The sequence below is a fragment of the Miscanthus floridulus genome, chromosome 9 (genome assembly GCF_019320115.1).
Source record: "Miscanthus floridulus cultivar M001 chromosome 9, ASM1932011v1, whole genome shotgun sequence".
Lineage (NCBI taxonomy): Eukaryota > Viridiplantae > Streptophyta > Magnoliopsida > Poales > Poaceae > Miscanthus > Miscanthus floridulus.
Genome location: NC_089588.1, coordinates 128318919 through 128333841, shown reverse-complemented (window position 1 = coordinate 128333841; position 14923 = coordinate 128318919). Strand labels below are relative to the sequence as shown.

The 14923-nt window shown below is 50.3% G+C and overlaps 1 protein-coding gene across 1 annotated transcript; it reads right to left on the bottom strand.

Annotated features, from left to right (window-relative positions):
* Window positions 1-239: 239 nt before the first annotated feature.
* On the bottom strand, window positions 240-755 carry LOC136480895 (secreted RxLR effector protein 161-like). Its single transcript, XM_066478326.1, has one exon. It carries the CDS (start codon window positions 753-755, stop codon window positions 240-242), a length of 516 nt encoding a protein of 171 aa, XP_066334423.1.
* Window positions 756-14923: the final 14168 nt, after the last annotated feature.

Sequence of the window (14923 nt, the reverse complement as noted above, 5' to 3'; positions counted from 1 at the left end):
TTTCCTAATCCTGCTACTAACCCGAGGTCGGAACCTCCACCATGCCATTCCTTCTTCAGCTCCAAGAACCGAAGACGGCCAAGTGACTTGGTGAGGATATCAGCGAGTTGCCGACTAGTTTCGACAAACTCGATGACGATCTACCCTCCATCGACATGGTCCCTGAGAAAGTGGAACTTGATGTCGATGTGCTTGCTCCGGTCGTGGAGGACCAGGTTCTTGGCGAGGGCGAGGGCAGGCTAGTTGTCCACCATCAGTGCTGACGGACGAGCTTCCTCGCCGGTCAGCTCGCCCAACAGCCGGCACAGCCACACGACTTGGCACGCCGCTGTAGCCACCGCCATGTATTCTGCCTCGCACGTAGACAACGCCACCACCTTATGCTTCAACGATAGCCACGAAATTGGGGCCGAGCCAAGGAAGACGAGCACACCTGAATTGCTCTTCCACCCCTCGATGTCGCCCACCATTCCTGCGTCGCTGAAGATCGTGAGCCGCAACCAACTTCTGCCACTGGTCTTGGGGAAGACGATCCCTTGATCCACCGTGCACTTGACGTAGCACAGCAGCCACTTCACCGTGGCCCAATGATCCTCTAGGGGATCCTCCATGAAGTGGCTGACATAGCCCACAGCGAACGCAATGTCCGGCCTCGTGTGGACTAGGTAGCGCAGCCCGCCGACGATGCTCCTGTAGAGTATTGCATCCACCTTCGCCGTGGTGCTAGCCTTTGACAGCTTCAATTGCTTCTCCATCGGAGTCGCGCATGGCTTGCAATCAGCCATGCTGCTCCGCTCTAACAACTTCGCCGCGTACGCGCTCTGACTGAGTGTGGGAGCCTCCTTCCCCTATTTCACCTCAATGCTGAGGTAGTAGGAGAGCGTGCCGAGATCGCTCATTCGAAAATGAGCTGCCATCTCACGCTTGAAGCCGTCGATGTCCACTGCATGCACACCGGTGATGATAAAGTCATCCACATACACGCTAACGACGAGTTCCTCCTTCCCCCGTCGCCGCGTGAAGAGCGCGTGCCCGGTTGTGCAGCGTGTGAACCCAAGCGTGCCCAGCGTGGCGTCAAGCTTGGCGTTTCTCGCCCGCGGGGCCTGTCGTATCCCATAGAGCGCCTTGCACGGTCGGAGCACCTTGTGCTCTGTTCCCTTTATGGTGAAGCCCGGAGCTTACTTGACAAAGATTGTCTCTGCCAGCTCGCCGTTGAGGAAGGCCGATTTGATGTCCAGGTGATGAACGTGCCAATCCTTCGCCACTGCCAGAGCCAGCAGCAGTCAGACGGACTCCATGCGTGCCACCGACGCAAAGAATTCCTCGAAGTCGGTGCCTTCGCGTTGGACGAAGCCGTGGGCGTTGAGGAGCACCTTGTTCTTGACGATGGCGCCGCGCCCGTCCTGCTTCACCTTGTATACCCACTTCAGTCCGAGCAGACGACATCCTAGAGGCGGGTCGACGAGCTCCCAGCTCTCATTCTCCTCGATCACCTTCATCACCTCCAGCATCGCCTATCGCCAATTGGCATCGCGTTCAGCCAGCTAGCGCGAACTTGGGCGGATCCTCTACACTGATGAGAAGCAACTCTAGATCGCTGAGCAGCCGACTCACTAGGCCTGAGGCCCCTGCATTGCTGACACTGTTGTCCAACCTACGAAACCACACCTCCTTGCCGTCGTGGAAGGCATCCATGAACTCGCTGATGTCGCTTGGAGCAGACATGAACTCGATCGGTGTTGATGAGGGAGTCCCCAGTTTTATCGGAGTGGTCGGCACTCCTGCTAGAGTGCTCGGCACCACTGCTGGAGTGGTCGGTACCACTGCTAGAGCGCTCGGCACCACTACTGGAGCACTGGGCACCACTGCTGGACCACTCGGCACCAATCCTGGAGTGGTCGGCATTGCTATAGGACCACTCGGCTCCACCCTTGGAGTGGTCGGATCCACTGCTGGAGTGGTCGACACCTCCTCTCCAGCGTCTCCACCACTGTAGATGACTAAGTGCTCAATGATGAAGGTGCTGCTGAAGCCGCCAGCTTCCCCCATGCCACATGGCCGCCTTTAGGAACGGCAGCCTCCTCTGCTTCCTAGCCAGGCAGCTATCACACAGCTCCCCCGCGTGCTCGATGTGGGGCAGCACTCAGACCATCTTCTCCAGCCGACCGAGTGCGTCGAAGCTGAGGTGGTTAAACCAAGCATGCCACAGCCACGGATCCTCGGTGTGTCGCACCGACGGGCACATCGGCTGCTCCACGTTCAAATCGAGCAGGTACAGTCGATTACTAGAGCATTTTACCTTGGTGAGAAGATGCCGCTCCTGATTCTGAATCCTTAAGATCCTGCTCTGGATCAGCACCTCGCATTCGCGCTCGTCCAGCTGCCCGATGCTTACGATGCTCGAGCGCAGCTGCAAGATGTAGTATACATCCATCAGCGTGCAGTGCTCGCCGTTCTGACACCGGAAAATGACGGTGCCACGGCCTCCAATCTCCACCTTCGAGCCATCCCCAAACTTCACCTACCCTGTCATGCCGCTGTCGACCTCGGTGAAATCCACATTGGAGCCAGTCATGTGGTTGCTGGCGCCGGAGTCCAGGTACCACCTCTGCTCCACCTTGCCACCCACTCGTCCAAGATGGAATTGGGCGCATGGCTCATCGAGGTCGATGCTCTACGATGCCTTTCTGTGCTCCGCAACTGCCACCTCGTCTAGTTTTTCCTCTACCTCGATGTCGTGCAGCGCACATAACGTTGCCATCAGGAGAGTTGGCTCATCGTTGTCCACCTGCGCCAGGTGAGCCTCAACCTTCTTCTCCTTCTTTGGGTTCGGGCACTCCTTGGCCCAGTGGACAGTCTTCCCGCAACGGCGGCAAATGTCCTTACCTAGGGGCTCACTATCCTTCTTCTTCTACTGCTGCCACGGGGCCTTGCCGCGGCACTTCCTGTCGCCGCGGCGGCAGGAGGAACCTTCCCCGGACCGCTTCTACCACATTCGGGCTGTCCACTCCTCCTTGATCAGTAGCAACTTGATGCCGGCCGATGTTGTAGTCGCCCCTATGCGGTCGTCCACTGTTCGCAGACGACCTGTCAAATCCTCAATCATGAGGGTTGACATGTCCTGCATCATCTCGATGGAGAGAGCAATCTGGGTGTATTTGGGCGGCACGACGCGCAGGTACTTGGAGACTACCTCTTTGTCGTCGATGACGACACCGTGCACATCCAACTGGCTGATGATGGACTGCAGTCGGAGGGCAAAGTCCTCCACTGCATCCCCATCATGGAATGCCAGGTCATCGTACTCCCGCCGCAACTGCTTCACCTTCACCTTCTTCGCGCGATCTGACCCGATGCACATGGCCTTGAGGGCGTCCCAAGCTCCTTGGTGGAGTCCTTTGACCCTAGTGGCTCCCGGTACTCCAGAGGCACGGCGGCCAGGATTGCTTCTAGCGCCGAGCAATCCTCCTCTTCATCCTAGGTGACCTGGTCAACTGCCTTCCACAGTCGTCGGGCTCTGAGCTTGACCTTCATGGTCAACGACCGCTCGCCATAGTTGGTGCGAGTAAGAACCGGCCAGTTGGCTCCACCAACATCCCACATGGTCCTCTGGATGACCATCTCACGACGCCCCAGCGACCAGGAAAGTCGTGGTGACTTCTCGCCACCGCCCTGATTGTCGTCGCCCTCCATCATCGCCGACGATCACCCCCCACAGCTCCGATACCACTTATTGGCCCAAGGATTCCATGCACAGGTGAGCAATCAGCTCACCAGTACACACTCGCACTGGTCGGCAAGAGGTTGAAGAAGGGGGTGAGCTCAGAGCACACACATAACACAAGCACCGGCGTTGGGCGACCTCTGCTTCAAGTGTGGCTTGCTGAACTGAAGATTTCTATTGATATGTCATGAGTATATATACCACTCTAGCTGAACCCTCTAGGTACAAGGGAGTATGGCGAGTACACCAACTCCTACTTACTCCTACTACAAAGGTACACCAACTACATGTACCTGCCATTACATGACATGGCCTACTGCCATGCTGCTACAGGGGCAGTGATTGGAAAGCAGGACTGACCAAAGGCCACCACCCTGCTATGCCTGCGTGGGAAAGAAGGGGAGTAGCAGATTACCTTTTACAACTTGCTCAATGCCCAAATGAAGGCGACGATGGGAGGAATGAAGCCATGGAATAAGCCGATGACGCTGGGTCCCAACACACAGCCGCGCTAGATGCAGCCATCAAAGAAGCCGATGTCGCCGCTGCGCCGTTGAAGGGCCAAAAGGGGAAGACAGCCGACGACGAGCTGGATCCACGGCCAATGGGGAAAACGGTTGCTGACAATCTGGATCCGCGGCCAATGAGGAAGAGGGCCGCTGCTGAGCTGGATCCACGGGGATTGAAGGAAGCCGATGCCGCTGCAGCTGCCTTGACCTTGCCCTTCTGCCCCGCCGCCGCCGTGCTCGGGCTATTCCGCCCCAAATCTGCAGATGCGCTGATGTCCTCCATCTCATGGGTAGGGAAGACAGCTGGGGAGAAGTTAGGATTATATGCTAACAGTGGTGGATTTGGCGTGAAAAAATCCATTTCGCGTGCGCCCTCAGCTTCCTCCGCGCGCGCACCCGCACTGAATCGGCGTGCTCGTCAACTCAAGTAGTCGAACCTATATAACACGCCTCCAACCGCGAGGAAGTCTCGGAGCACGTGCGCTCATCGTCACCTCGCGAGGCGAAAATGAGAGCTTCTCTCCTCATTGAATACACTGTAGCAGGGTTATTTTTGTAAAAGTAGCAAGACACAGATGGGCTATATAGACGCATTGTACATGCCCTAATTAACTTATTTAGATATACAAATATTGATACTATTTTTTATATAACTAGTCAAACTCAGAGTTTGACTCCATGAGAATCGTAATGTGCGTTTGTTTTGGAACGGAGGGAGTGACATCTTGAAATTTAAAGGCGCTTTGCGATGGCTTTTTTCGATTCAAGTTCTTTGCAACAGAGTAGAGGTTAATTACCTGCGCTATAACAGGGATAGGATCATATAGGAAGTAGTGTAACCATTCACATATGCTTGCATGGCCCAAATTGGGCACTCCTCATCTCGATTCGTGATCATATGGAACTGACTTTCGCCTCCACTGTAGATGCCTCCGTCGCCTCCACTCCATAACCCTGGGTGGAACATGCTTGGCGGCGTCGCCATTGTCACCGGCACAGCAACTGGCGGCCCCTGCTGCTGGTTAATAGCGTGCGAGAATACTGGGAGCCTGGGCATCTGCGAAGACTGCGATAGCGTTCCCCACAGGTGCTCCATCTTCGACTCCGATACAGCCCTCCCACCGGCCGAGTCCACCAACAGATTAGCAGCCCAGGGCCATGAAAATTTCAAGCCAACATCAGGGGTGTCCATGCTCATGCTGACGAGCCCATACAACTGTGGCAGGAGCGGCCGTAGCTTGTTGTGGAGTGGGCGCGAGCGGGACGACATTTGTGGTGCGCGACGAAGTCATCACCAGTGCTGCTGATGATGCTGATGCAGCAGTGGCTGCAGCACTGGGCTTGCTGCCCTTGGCTCGGCGGCGTCTGTACGGTGCGCCGACGGGGATGTCGCGGAGGGCGCCGCCGCGCGTCCAGTAGCGATGGCAGTTACGGCAGAAGTGGCGCGGTTGCGCGAAGGAGTAGTTGTTGAAGTAGCAAAACTTGGTGCTGGTGGAGTCACAGCGCGGGCACCTGAGCCCTGGCTCTGGCTTTGGGATCCTCAGCAGCTTGGAGTGCTCAGACATGGACCTCGGTGTGGCGTTGGCTTGCGCTGCTGAGGCGCTGCCATCACGGCTTCCACCTCCTTCGGAAAGCGCTTCTGCGGCCATGGCTTGTCTATACCGGAGAAGATTGCCTTCACCAGCAACAACAGCTGATGCAGAAGGAATATTAATGTTACTAGTAGTAGTTGCCTGCTGCAGCTGCAAAAAAAATTTAAGATAATGAAACATGAATCAAGAGAACGATTTATATAGTATATTCCAAGATATAAATGATTTAGTTCGTCTACGATATATATCAGCAACGGGAACTATATGTATCTACATAATAGTGGTGCCATACATAAATTACCTTCTGGTTGCTATTCCAGCTTGTGGAAACTAGGAAGACTGGGGGGAGATCATATTTGTGAACTTAAGTAACTCTAACTAGCCACTTGTTGTGTGTGTTTGGGATAGCAACTTCGAAGGGAACAGAAATGGAATCGCACTAGAGTGAAAGAGACTTGCATCTTGTCTATTATACGTACTCTCTAGCTATGATCTATGTCCAGTGGCGGAGCTCGTCAATTTTGACGCCTAGGGCCACTATCATTGACGAGCTCCGTCACTAACTATCAAAGCATATATATACCGCTCGCACCAGGTAAAAATACCATCCGCACCGGGATTAATACCGATAAATAACAAAACAAAGCTCGTAGATGCATAAGTTTAAATGATATCTCGATTTCATTTTTTAATCCATGATATAATTGATGGAACATGATAGTGGTTAAAAAAATACCTAGCTAATTATGGTCCTTGATGTTTGCAAAGACTTTAAAAATATCCTGAGACTTTAATTCTTGAAAATGATATGAAATGTCATCATCCTTGTTTGAAAAGACATCTCGCTCAATATAACAAACCATCCTATGATTTAACCATTCACCTCCCATCTTATTCCTCAATGAAAGGATCAAGATGCCCAAGAGGGGGGGGTGAATTGGGCTAATTCTAAATTTTCTTGCAATAATCAAATCCTACGGATAGCCCAATTAACCCCTTGTGCCTAGAAAAGTGTTTCTATCAAACTAACGCACAACGGACTTGCAACCTATGTTCCAAACATACTCTAGCATGGCAATTCTATGAATGTAAAGATAAGTATTGAATTGCTCAAAGTAAATACTCAAAGTAAATGCTCAAAGTAAATGGAGAGAGAGGAACGCGGCGATGTTTTGCCGAGGTATCGGAGAGTCGCCACTCCCCACTAGTCCTCGTTGGAGCACCTGCGCAAGGGTGTTGCTCCCCCTTGATCCGCGCAAGGATTAAGTGCTCTCTGCGGGTTGATCTTCGACACTCCGTCGCGGCGAATCACCCAAAGCCGCTCACAACTTGAGTTGGGTCACCCACAAGCTCCGCCGGGTGATCACCAAGCTCCCAATCACCACCAAGCCGTCTAGGTGATGGCGATCACCAAGAGTAACAAGCACGAACTCTCACTTGACCACGCGAAGCCTAACGAGAAGATGGATGCACACTTGGCTACTCCTAATTCACTAATGAGGCTACTCTCTTGGATTCTCAAATCTCAATCACCTCACTAGGACCTTGCTCTTCTTGGCACTCACAAACGTGTTTCTCAACTGTTGGAATGAGCAAAAGTGACTCCACACACGAGTGGAGCTTCATTTATAAGGCATCCTGAAAAACGAACCGTTATGAGCTTTTGCGGGGTGACCGGACGTTCCGGTCGTATTGATCGGACGCTCCGGTCAGTTCAACCCGCGAACCAGTGAAAATGTGTTCACCGGACACTGGCAGGGTCCGGTCACCACTGACCGGACGTGTCCGGTCGCATTAAACCCTTACTGGAACCTTACTGGACTCGACCGGACGCTGAACCCTCAGGGTTCGGTCGCAAATTCCCTTCTCTGGAACCTTACTGGAGTCGATCGGACGCTGCCTTTCAGCGTCCAGTCACTTGACCTCTCTAGCGTCCGGTCGCACCGAACACAGTCTGTTGATCAAATGAACTGACCGGACCCTGCGGCCAGCATCCGGTCACACCGGGGCCAGTGTCCGGTCAACATTTGACCCTCCATTCACTTCCAACTCTCGATCATATGTGAATGAAGTTTGCTCCAAAGGATCTTAGGCATTCATAGGAGCTACCTAGACCTAGTTTTAACAAGTGTGCATCACACCTAACTCACTAGACACACCTAGGTCAAGCTACCCGTCCATACCCCTCTTAATAGTACGGCTAAAGGAAAAACAAAGTCCTAAACTACTCTAAGTGTCTCTCCAACTCCAATCGACACTTAGAACTAGTCATCCTTAACCTTGTCGTCCATCCTTTGAAAACCGAAATGATTTCCATCGTAGGGGCATGACAACTTTGATTGCCCAATTTATCTCCATTACCATGACCTAACTTAATTGCATCTGCAAAACACACGTTAGTCATAGTAATCTTGTATTGTCATTAATCACCGAAATCCAACTAGGGGCCTAGATGCTTTCAATCTCCCCCTTTTTGGTGATTGATGACAATACCACCTCGAGTATGTGAAAAGAGTGAGGTTTTTGACGGGCTTGGTTCATATAAGCTTTTGTCGATAAGAACAAAAGTGTTAGTCAAGCTTATATGACTCAAGCCAACACAATGTACTCAAAGAATATGAATTAAGCAAGAGTACAAGTAACAACGCTCATTTGCATCGGAGTATAAAAGCGGAAGCAAGGGTAAATGAGCATAACACAAGTGATATGACATATAAATAATGTAAAGTAGATAGCACACATGTCATATATCACAATCACGTAGATAGCACTATTACATAGATATAATAATATGCATGAAAGTAACACACGAATGCATGAACGTAATAGTGCATCACACAGATAAAACTCTAAATGTATATAATAAGCTAATACTAGATAACTAGCTCCCCCTAAAAGACGCTCCCCCTGAGTCTACATACTCGAACCCTCTCTCCCTTTGGCGTCAAACACCAAAACCTAAGGGTCGGTTGGCGGGGCTGCAGCGGATGAGCCGAGCGCTGAAGTACGTGGAGCAAGATGAAACTGAGTGCCATCATCATCTGATCCTGAGCTCTGAACTGACTGACCCTCTGTGGCTGGCAATGTCTCTGAAGCGGTCTGGGTCTGAGCTGGGGCAGGTCCTGCCTGTGATGCTGCTGGGACATCTGTCATAGGATCTAATGAGGCGACAGACAAGGGGAGCCTCTGAGTAGTCACAGCGACTGGGGCTGCTGTAGAAGGACCGGCAGTATGCATATGAGGCGGTGTAGGCATGCTGGTCAACTCGCTGAAGGATGCTCCAAGACTCCTGGAGACTGACGTGTCAGGCACAAATAGCGAGGGTGACTGCTCCGGTGAGAAGCCCGTGTGATATGGAGTGAACTGCGGGGCTACCACTGGTGATGACAACCACTAGGACACCTGAACTATAGGTGAAGCAAACTGAGCCGGAGGCTATCCCTGACTCTGAAGCCCACTGGGCTATACAGCTGGAGTCATCGAAGTGGTGGCAGGCTGAGCAAGCTAGGGCGAAGGCTATGGCAGTGGGGCCCCAAGTGCTGTCACTACATGCTGCATAAATCCCATAAGTTGCTGCTGCTGATGCATCTGCTGCTGCTGGAGGAGCTGCTGCTGCCGCTGGAACTCGTCCTGACGAGCCTGAAACTGTGCGAAGTTGGCAGCGGTCTCCTGTGCCTGTCGTGCCTGATCCTGCTGCATCCGCTCAAGAATAACAATCAAGGCGGGGTCCGTCTGCGGTGTAGGAGGAGCTGAGCTGGAACTGCCGGCCTCTGCATCATGTCTGTGTGGAGGCATCTAAGGAATCGGCTGATAGTCATCATCTGAACTGTCACTGGACTCAGTCATCTCCTGTTGTGCCTCAAGCTGCTCCTCCTCAGTAGCGGCTATGCCTCTGATGATCTCGTCCGGCTGAGCTGCTGACTCTGGAACATCTGGACGACGACTGGGCCGAGCGGGTGCCTATGGTGTGCTGTGCCAGATCCTCTGTGCCATGTTATATGCTGGAAACTCTATGGTGGCACCTCTGTACTCGGCAACCATCTCTGGGTCCAAACCTGCACAGACTGAAGCATTAGGAAAGTGATCCAATGTGCATATGGAAGCTGCCTACGACCCTTGAAGCCCTTAGCTATAGTATCCTCCATCTCTAATTGAAGGAGGTCCCAAATGTCAAACACGGTCTGCTGCATCAGGGCATTAAGGAGCCAAAGTTGTAAGCGAGTCAGACCCTCTCTATATCCCAACCTGGGAAGTAGTGTCCTCTTGATAATAGCCTCTAGTACTCAAGCTGTAGGAGTTAGGTCACTGGGGTTCCTCCTCGACCCCTCACCAAAGGGCTCCTTGAAGCAATGGTGCACAAGATCAGTAGGGGGCACCAACGCTCCATGAGGACGCCTGGGAGGCTCCTGCTGTCCATAACATACCTCATGCAATTTGACAGGCTGATCCTGTAACCTCAGTATCTCCCGGGCCCTAAAACTCATCACCATGTAATCTCTACCGTTGAATGCAAAGTGAATGAAGTTGTGATGTGGGTCAACGTAGAGCGATGTGTAGAACTGCCAAACCCAAGATGGTACATATACTCCTGTCCGGCCAATCAGATCTGTGAGCCCCAGCAAATATGACAAGTAGGGGCGGATATGCTCTCCGGCTGCTGCCACAATAGACTCTATACTGCAGACTCGCTGAGATCTGAACACTGCCCCACTGTTGAGATAAGCATTGTAGAAATCCTCCTGTAGTGGCGTGTAGAACCCCTCTACTGCTCTCTCATCCCTCCTCGGAGGGAACCACACATCGAACTCAATAAACCTTAGCTGGTGAACCTGTCTGGCTGTGGTGGCCCTCAAGTCAAGGTGTACCACTAGAGGCGGACCCTATGGTCTGGGCGGTGGGCGTGAACCCCTGTGCTTTGTAGCTGGCCTTGGTGGAACTGTAGCACTGGTACGACCAGAGCGGCGTAGCTAGGGTGCCGGCTCGGTCTCCTTGGTCTGCTGGCCCTCTTGAGTCTCCTAAGCTGGTTGAGGCTCTGCTGGTGGGGGCTGCTGCTGTGGCTCCTGCTAGGACTCCCCCTGACGCTGAGGCTCCTCAATAGCCAGACAACGTCCTGCCATCATGACAGTCCCAGGTGGACTACCATGAAGTCGTTCAATCTCCCTCAGTCTACCCTAAGCATCGGGTGCCAGATGATCTGCTATGACAACTCCACTACGAGCACCACCTCTCTCGGCACGCTCTACGGCCTCAGCGACTGCTGCTGCTCTCGCTGTCTCTGTGTCGGGGTACTTGCGCTTCTTGGATGTCACCTGCTTCGTTGCCTTGCCTTTCGATCCTACAGGCTGGCGAGGCGGGGACCTCCGGTCGTCATCTCCAGGACCACCACCAACGTTCTTCGTGCGAGCCATCTGACCTATCAAGAGGATGAACTGCCACTGACGAAGATCAACTATCAAACTGACACTCCCAAGGCTTGGCCTCGATCCTTACTCGCGAGCTTGGCTCCGAGTTGTCTGACAACTGCCACAAGAACCTCAACGGCACCGACTCGCTGCACGATGGAATAGATGGATATACAAATAAATACAATATATCTAATAGATGCGAAAACCCTAGGAAGCAAGCAATGTAGGTACGAAATTGAGATGACGAGCTTTCTACCTGACGAACCGGCGATCCGAGAGAAGAAGAGACGTGTCACGCGGGGGAAACTCGGAACTGACTAGGGTTAGGATAGATCGAAAGCCCAACCAATTGAGGAGGCAAGGGCTAGGGCAAGGCGGTGGGAAAATGAGGGCAGGATAGGAGAACGCAACCGCTCGGTTAAAAGAGGACCCCCAACGCGACAGAATAGGAAACGGAAGAAGAGTCCTAATGCCGCACGAGATCCACTGACCGGACGCTCCGGTGGTAGCGACCGGACGCTACCACCCAGCGTCCGGTCGATTCCAGAGAGGTCCAATTCCTCTGGAATCGCGACTGAACGCGTCCGATGGTCCATGACCGGACGTAGTAAGGGTCTGGTCAGTACAGCCTGTTCCTTCTTCAAACGACCGGACGCCGGATCCCTTCCTGACCGGACGCACAAACGCAGCGTCCGGTCACTCCTTCAGCAGCAGTTCACCTCCTGTGAACTGACCGGACGCTGAATAGCAGCGTCCGGTGCATCTTTTCCAGCAAATCTTCAAAGTTCCTTCACGCTGCCTGTTCCCAATCAAGTCCCAACTTGAATAAGATCCAAATAAACACCAATTGGAACTGATGTGAGTGACCTCTCTCAAACCCTCATATTTTTCAAAATATTTTGCCTTAGGCTATAATTCTTTTTAGGAAAATAGGCAATAAGAGGGCAAATTGAACGAAACGACAAAGCAACATTCATGCATATGCAATACTTGTAAGTAAATCTAGTTGCTTGTCAAGTTTTATCCAAGGTTAAGCTTCTTCACACGCTTTTTGGCGGTTATCTTAACCATGTTAGACAAGCCCTATATGCATTGCCAAAAATTAAACATGTTGTATATTACAATGAATGCAAGAGACAACACAAGCTCAATTTTTAGTGAAGTTACTAAAATCAAGTACATTGAGCTCATTCCGCAATCTACAAAATGTAGCCTCATCTAGTGGTTTAGTGAAGATATCCGCTAATTGATCTTCGGTTCTTACACCTTCTAGTGATATATCATTTTTAGCAACATGATCTCTTAGAAAGTGATGTCGGATATCTATGTGCTTGGTGTGAGAGTGTTGAACCGGATTATTTGCAAGTTTTACCGCGCTTTCATTGTCGCACAAAAGGGGTACTTTTTCTAGAACTACACCATAGTCTAGCAAAGTTTGTTTCATGTATAAAATTTGTGCACAATAAGCACCCGCGGCAATGTATTCTGCTTTGGCGGTGGACAAAGCCACACTATTTTGTTTCTTGGAGGACCAAGACACAAGTGATCTACCAAGCAAATGGCACCCTCCGAATGTGCTTTTTCTATCAACTTTGCATCCGGCGTAATCCGAATCGGAATAGCCAATTAATTCAAATATAGCTCCTTTGGGATACCAAAGGCCAATGCTTGGTGTGTGCTTAAGATACCTAAAGATTCTTTTTACGGCAATTAAATGTGTTTCCTTAGGGTTAGCTTGAAATCTAGCACACATGCACACACTAAACATGATGTTGGGCCTAAATGCGGTTAAATATAACAAGCTACCAATCATAGAATGGTAGAGAGTTTGATCAACCGGGTTACCTCCCTCATCTAGGTCGAGATGTCCATTGGTAGGCATTGGTGTCTTGATTGGCTTACATTCATCCATCTTGAATCTCTTAAGAAGATCTTTTGTGTATTTCTCTTGAGAGATGAAGATGCCTTCTTTCATTTGCTTGACTTGAAAACCAAGAAAGAATGTAAGCTCACCAATCATTGATATCTCGAACTCCTTCGACATCAACTCACCAAATTCTTTGCATGAATCTTCATTTGATGATCCAAAGATGATATCATCAACATATACTTGACAAATGAAGATATGCCCATCAAGCTTCTTGGTGAATAGTGTAGTGTCGACCTTCCCAATAGTGAAGCCCTTCTCAATGAGGAAGTCCTGAAGACGCTCATACCAAGCTCTTGGGGCTTGCTTAAGCCCATATAGTGCCTTGGACAACCTATAAACATGATTAGGATATCTAGGGTCTTCAAACCCGAGAGGTTGATCAACATAGACTAGTTCATTAATAAAGCCATTTAAAAATGCACTTTTCACATCCATTTGATATAGTTTCATTTCATGATGTGATGCATATGCAATTAGGATACGAATGGCTTCTAATCTTGCAACCGGTGCAAAGGCCTCTCCAAAATCCAAACCTTCAACTTGAGAGAACCCCTTTGCAACTAGTCTTGCCTTGTTCCTCACAACAACACCTTGATCATCTTGCTTGTTGCGGAACACCCACTTCGTTCCAATGACTCTTGCACCTTTTGGTCACTCTTCAAGAGTCCAAACTTCATTGCGAGTGAAGTTGTTCAACTCTTCATACATGGCATTGATCCAATCTAGATCTTTAAGAGCTTCTTCTACCTTGGTAGGCTCATAGCAAGAGACAAAAGAGTGATGAGCAATAAATGAAGTAAGTTTTTGAGATCAAGTCATTACTCCCTTTGATGGACTCCCTATGATGAGATCTTGTGGATGATCTTGTAGGAGAGGTGTATTTCTTCTATTGACCACTTGGGGAGGAGGTTGTGGAGCATCAACATCTTGTGCTTGTACCACCATTTGCTCATGGGAGATATCAGTATCTTCATTTTCTACTCTCCCATTTTTCTCACCATCTTGTGGCACAATTGATGAAGAAGGTTGATCAATGACTTGTACATCATCTTTTGGCTTGATGTCTCCCACCGGAATATTCTTCATAGCCTCCCTCAATGGTTCATCACCTACATCATCAAGATTCTCATGTGCTCCTTGGGAGCCGTTAGATTCATCAAATTCCACATCATATGTTTCTTCAACCAAGCCGGTGGCATGATTAAATACTCTATATGCTTTGGACTTTGATGAGTAACCAACAAGAAAACCAATATCACAACATCTTTGGAACTTCCCTAGGTGTTGCCACTTCTTGTAGATGTAGCATTTGCAACCAAACACCCTAAAGAAGGAGACGTTCGGCTTCTTCCCATTGAGCAACTCATAAGGTGTCTTGCCAAGGAACTTTTGAAGGAATAGGCGGTTGGATGCATAACATGCGGTGTTGATTGCTTCCGCCCATAGAGCTTCGGGGGTGTTGTACTCATCTAGCATTGTTCTTGCAAGAGTGATCAAAGTCCGGTTCTTCCTCTCAACTACACCATTTTGTTGAGGAGTATAAGTTGCGGAGACTTCATGCTTGATCCCAACTTCATCACAATAGGCTTCAATGTTTGTGTTGTCAAATTCTTTGCAATTGTCACTTCTTATCTTCTTGAGCTTCACTTCAAATTCATTTTGAGCTCTCTTGGCAAACTTCTTGAAATAAGATGCAACTTCGGATTTGTCATGAAGGAAGAATACCCATGCATACCTTGAATAGTCATCAACAATCACAAGAC